The sequence below is a fragment of the Priapulus caudatus genome, unplaced genomic scaffold (genome assembly GCF_000485595.1).
Source record: "Priapulus caudatus unplaced genomic scaffold, Priapulus_caudatus-5.0.1 Scaffold920, whole genome shotgun sequence".
In the NCBI taxonomy this organism is placed as follows: domain Eukaryota; kingdom Metazoa; phylum Priapulida; class Priapulimorpha; order Priapulimorphida; family Priapulidae; genus Priapulus; species Priapulus caudatus.
Window position 1 is genome coordinate 21,896 of NW_014577981.1, and position 5,942 is coordinate 27,837.

General features: G+C 37.6%; 2 protein-coding genes across 2 annotated transcripts in view; one reads left to right on the forward strand and one right to left on the reverse strand.

Moving 5' to 3' along the window:
• LOC106814405 (pantothenate kinase 4-like) overlaps positions 1-5,942 on the reverse strand; it is a 34,408-nt gene that overhangs the window by 18,436 nt on the left and 10,030 nt on the right. The window contains exons 3-4 of the mRNA XM_014818722.1: positions 5,425-5,522; positions 5,069-5,128 (exon numbers count right to left, since the gene is read on the reverse strand). Of these exons, the coding sequence (XP_014674208.1) occupies positions 5,069-5,128; positions 5,425-5,522 (158 nt within the window). The remainder of the gene's footprint in view (positions 1-5,068; positions 5,129-5,424; positions 5,523-5,942) is intronic.
• LOC106814407 (MAP/microtubule affinity-regulating kinase 3-like) overlaps positions 3,044-5,942 on the forward strand; it is a 59,942-nt gene continuing 57,043 nt past the window's right edge. Inside the window, exon 1 of the mRNA XM_014818723.1 lies at positions 3,044-3,121. The gene's annotated coding sequence lies outside the window, so the exon portion shown is untranslated. The remainder of the gene's footprint in view (positions 3,122-5,942) is intronic.

A 5,942-nucleotide genomic window follows, 5' to 3' on the forward strand; every position in this document is an offset into this window, starting at 1 on the left:
ACGTTTGTGTACTGTGTATCTGAATAGTATCAGCAAACTTAGGTTGAGATGTCAGGGCAATATCAACAATTACGGTGCACTCATTGAAAACAGCTGCAGCACCAGAGTAGGGGCATAAAAGTAATGATTTTGCATTGTTGGTAGTACACTGTTGCCGAGCTGAGGTACCACCGTTCACATGTGAAGCAGTTGTATGCATTACAAAGCCAGGTTAATTACGTTTTTATGAGTTTTGTTGTATTTAATTTTGAGTATAGCCAGGGCAGGGCGTTGTGGCGCCATGGAGTGTCGTTTCAATTAATTTTAATTATCACTTTTATCCGTCTCTTATTCCGAGTATATCGTTCAACAAATCTTTACGATTTCAAATATTGCTAATTACTTCAATAACGCCTTCAATCTCGTATAAATGTGTAATTAAATTGTAAGCAACAGCTTCTAGATAAATAATTTAACACGCGACATCAAAACAGAAACTTGCCCTTGATTAGTTTCCAGCAGTGTGTGCCCGATCCCTCCGTTAGGCCAGAGCTTTAGTCACTAGTGAACGGCGTGTCGAGAAAATTATGACGGCGGCCGTACGGATTCAGCAGGATCAGCAAGACACTTAATTTAGCCGAGTCATTTTCTTAGGCTGAATACCCACGGCAATTGGTGTTTACAGAAATGCTTTTCAGGCAGGTATAAGAACTGTTTTTTCAATTGGTTATGATGAACATAGCTAGAATGACGACGACTGGGATTGTACTGCGGGTCGTTGTTTCTTTTTCCAAGCCGACATGTCAGGGAAAGTTGTTTTCGGAAGATTTGTTTATGAAAAACAAGTACATTTTCACAATGATTTTAATCTAGTTTAACAGAAAAAGAAACCCCTATAGATAAAACAGTAAGGGTATGGTCTACATTAGTTAATCTATATAACATAAGTGTATTAATGAAGTCTTATACTGCCTAACATGCTCGAGTTTGGTCCCGTCGTCGGAAAATTTCGGGTATTCCGCGCAGTTGCATGTCCAGGTCGCTGCTGCCCCGATTTACGTTTTGTTTGTTTTCTAGCACGTTCTAATCTTCAAAAACGGTTACGGCTAGAAAATTCTGAAATACATGACATATAATCGGTTGAGGCGCTTCTGCATCCAGGACTACAAAGTTTTGATTTTCAATATGAGTGATATATTAACAAGTTAGGTTATTCTGAAAGTGGCTATCATTGACTCGATTGAAATGAGTGGGTTTGCTCATGATATAGGACATTATGGCGGCGGCGATCAGCTCCCTGAATATTACTTATTTATGTTCAGGGCGTTTCTAAGTTTGGGTTTCTGCTGTATCATATTTAAAATGTCATACGCTCAACAGTTTTTTCCCATGCTGATTGATCTATTACACTGATTGTAAATATTGGATATTGTGTGGACAATGTATATTGTCGATTTTTACCAATGTTTATCCTTATGCTGGTCCGCAATTTCATTGGTAGTAGTGAATTAGTACACGATTTTACCCAGCGCAGCGGATACCCGCAGCGTTAGTTATTAGATATGCGGTTGAGGACCTACCAATATCTATCGCGAAACGTTCAGCATATTTAAGATTCCTTAGACCAGGGATCCCTGATACTTCCAAGCTGTTAGCGTACTGGTCTGTCATTGCGATATGTACACCTTACAAATAAATGAGACTGCGCACACGATATGAAAAAGAAGTGTGCTACATCTCATTAAATCCACGTTGGAAACTTGGAAATCAACCAACAACTGACAAGTTGATGTGCTTGGAACGCCATAGCGAAAACAAGTGAGCAGCAGATTCATTTACTAATCAAAAATTACTTGACAGCAGCTGTGTCATGTTCAGAAACCCGTACCGTATATTACAAGGTGATACGCTTAGGAGACGTATATCAATATATTGATATACGTGCTCTAGCATTATTCAGAAGTGAATAAAAACGCTGTGTATTAGCTGTCTCTCAGCCTGAAATATATAATACTATAATAATAAAATTGTATTGGTATCAAGTTTGACTGCAAAGCTGCGGTGTTTATCGGCTGCTGATTAGCAATTAAGTGCCACATCATACATACCGGTCAGCGAGTTGAATAAAGACCAAACGGTCTTTTTGTCTTTAAGTGACACTAAGAACTTAAGGACGTAATGAAACATTTTGTCGTTTATTAACTCCTTAGATGCCAGTGTACAAGATGCGACTATACCTAGATATATTGATAATATATTGTATATATATATATATTGTATATATATATTATATATATAAGCAAACATGCTTGGTATATTGTTCTTTTTATAAATTATAGTATTTACATGTTTATTCTTGTACCCTTTCGTGGGCATGTGATAATGTGGGTGCATTCGTCAAGTACGTGCACGCACGCATGCATGTACGCACACAAAAATGTGCGCAGCACACAAATGCTGTACCCCAGCATTTTTCTCCACTAAAATGCGGTGTGCAAAAATTGTGCTACAATCTACAAGGTTACAACCACAAGTGCGTCGGCAGACGTTTCTTACAGATTTATACTACGCGCGTTATTATTCAGTTTCATTATCTCAGTTATGTACATATGTACAGTTTTGTACATCTCCAGTTATGTACATATATTGCTTCAGGTAATGCATGCCCTGACAATTTACCCTACCCTAACCATAGATAATAACAACTGTGTTTTTTTGTGTTAAACACACTGCGTTTTTATATATCTACGTCTTATCTATACAGCGGTGCATGTACGTAGGCCCTGAGCGTAGACCTACGACCATATAAATATTTACATGTAAAATTTGTATTGCAAATTGAGTGTAAACCTTCATTGTATAAAAATATTAATATTGGTAAGATGCTACAAATATTATAAATTTCCGGCAAATGTCTGCAAGTGAATAAACAAAATTTTATTAATGAAAGCTTGAATAACTCTGAGCTCAAGAGTAACTCGAGTCGCGTATTTTAAATATATGTTCATATGAGTATTTATTATGACACAACCACGGAAGAATCCGACGGCATGACGTCACATCGGCGTAAAGTAGGAACGAAGAGGTGGCCATTTTTGCCGTCTAATAAATTCTGTGTAATGATTACACAAGGAAACAGAAGGTAGGTAATAGATCACATTCTTTTCCTGTTGTTCACACAGCTACGTAGTTCCTCGGACAATCTGCCAAAGGCATGTACATAAACTAGGAAAATACACATAGGTCCTACACGAGACATCTTTCTTTGCATGGGTGAATAGCCTAGATTTGATTATTTTTTACTGTTGCTAATCGTATTATTACTAATTTTAGTTCAACTTCTATCCTAGGTGGTGTATGTAAATTCCACCCATTGTCAAGTTGTGTCTTGAAGAGATGCATACCAGTTCATTAACACATGATTATCGCAGAATAATAAGCGTGCGTACATGTAATGACTAATGTATCAATTATCATAATTCCACACTCGCCCATAATTTCGTGGCACTGCCACTGCCACTGGCACAGGCACTTGGAGCGTTTCAATAAAATATAATGCTAAATAAATACGAAATCTATTTACTACCAGTACCAAGTCTTAATGTTTCTATACTCTCTTTCACCTATTAATTAGTATTATTGCCGACAATTTCATCTAAATGCCGTCCAAATGCTCATCTACAACAAACACTGGCTGCCGTCATTGCTGCCGCTGCACACTGGCACATAAATATATAGCATTAGCAGGTAAGAAAGCGTGCGCCAGAAATTCGCTCGACGCTCGCTGCATTTTACATGATTACAACACAAATACTCAACCTTTCGACTCCATCTTTGCTGCTAATTGAAGAACAGTGTTCACTTGTAGAAATATTATGTCTCAGTTCGAAACACAGCTGTGTCACGCAAAATCACGAATGAAATCATGAAATTCTCGCGATTGCTAGCACTGCGCACGTGATGTTAATGAATTTCGGAATCTGGAGACCCCTACCGGCCGTATTCGTGACGTCATTTGTGCGAAAGTTGGAGCCGTCTATGGTATCTATAGCAATGCCCCACTGGCGGCTTTGACGCGGCTCACATGGGAGGCGGAAAGCAGCGTTGTTGTTTCCCAAAATGCAGTGCGCCGCCTTTAGCCATGTACTTAAGTTCATTAACATCACGTGCGCAGTGCTAGCGATCGTGAGAATTTCATGATTTCATTCGTGATTTTAGGTGACACAGCTCTGTTTCGAACTGAGACATAATATTTCTACAACAAGTGAACACTGTTCTTCAATTAGCAGCAACGATGAAGTCGGAAGGTTGAGTATTTGTGTTGTAATCATGTGAAATGCAGCGAGCGTCAAGCGAATTTCTGGCGCACGCTTTCTTACCTGCTATATATTTATGTGTCAGTGTGCAGCGAGCGATTCTACAAGCTGCATCTGACTATGTCAGATGAGCTAAAAATCATGCTTTCATTTTTTCACAGATAAATCAATTTTTTGGCCTACTGTGAGTGAGGCAAATAGCGAAAAAAAATGGGTTTATCTTCAAGGATCTACCATTTAAATGTTGAGGCAAGTTACTGCACCTTTAGTAGGTTTTTGCAGTTACACACAGACTAGGAATCCACTCAAGTCATAGCTTCAACAGATCTCTACACAGTTTACTTTACACTGATGGCACAATTCTGCTCTTTAGAATATTTGATTTTGGTGAACACATTTAGTCATTGAAACAAAAATAACTCTTGAATGTGCAACAAAGGTCAGAGTGAAGAACATTGGTTAGTGAGAGCAAATTACATTTATCTGGGCCTAAAGAAACACTGAAAGGTCATCAAACAGATGAATGCTTCTATTTCAGTTGAAAATGTTATCATAGATTTTCTGTAGTAACACACATAGAAACACAGGAATTTCGAGAGTTGTGACGTTATGTTACTGCAAAGTTTACTTACATGAAATCAGGGGAAAATAATATTGACATGAGTCATTTTCTCAAAATTACGTTTATCAATAATTTTCCTACATAAAGTTTACTACCTGCATCTACTACTGAAAGTTATGCATACGTACGTATAGCTACGTGGTATACACACCATAAATGAACATTCATGCACAACAGGATCATGGTCATTCAAAGTGGCAGGTGGATTTAGCTGCAACATGCAACATAAGGCCAGGGACAATGCAAAAATCACACAGAATGTGATAACTGTAGATTTTACCATCATAAAACCATGCTATTCACAATGAATATTAACTTATTCATTAATCAGTTAACTTTCTTACACCAAAAGAGGAAATAAAAATACTTTCTACAGGAAACTTGGAATAGGAAACTTACAAAAAGGCATGTGGCAAATGATGAGATATAACATCTAAAAGGTATACCCTTGAAATGGCAAGAAAACAAATATTTCGTGCACTCGTTTTATTTCATACATGCATCTACCTCATCCGCTGGATCCAGCACATTTGAACTACTACTAGGATATCGTATTCGTTTCCGGGATACTTTTGAGAAGTAAGCCAACTTTGCTAGTGATCCACCTATAAACAAACACAAATGTCTGATTAGACTATAAGTCTATATAAGTTTTCATGACAAATTTAGAATAGAATGCAACGATGTTCAACAAACTACCCGCTTACAGAGCAACAGAAAAAAGAGTACAAGTACAACCAACTGACCCTACCACCAGATGCAAAGAAATCGAGTATTATCACTTATCACAGGCCTTCATACACAATACCTACATGTGAGATATAGTTACAGCAACAAACACTCAAAAAGCTCAATCATAATAAGTGATGCCTGCTATTATAATGATATGTTTGACATGCTTTTGAAGATGTACACAGATTATGCCAGGTTCAAAAGCAATGCATCCCACGCCTTTGCTGTTCTAAGGAAGAAAGATTCCTATTCAAAAAACAGCAAATTTTTTGACAATACGATTAAAAATAGTG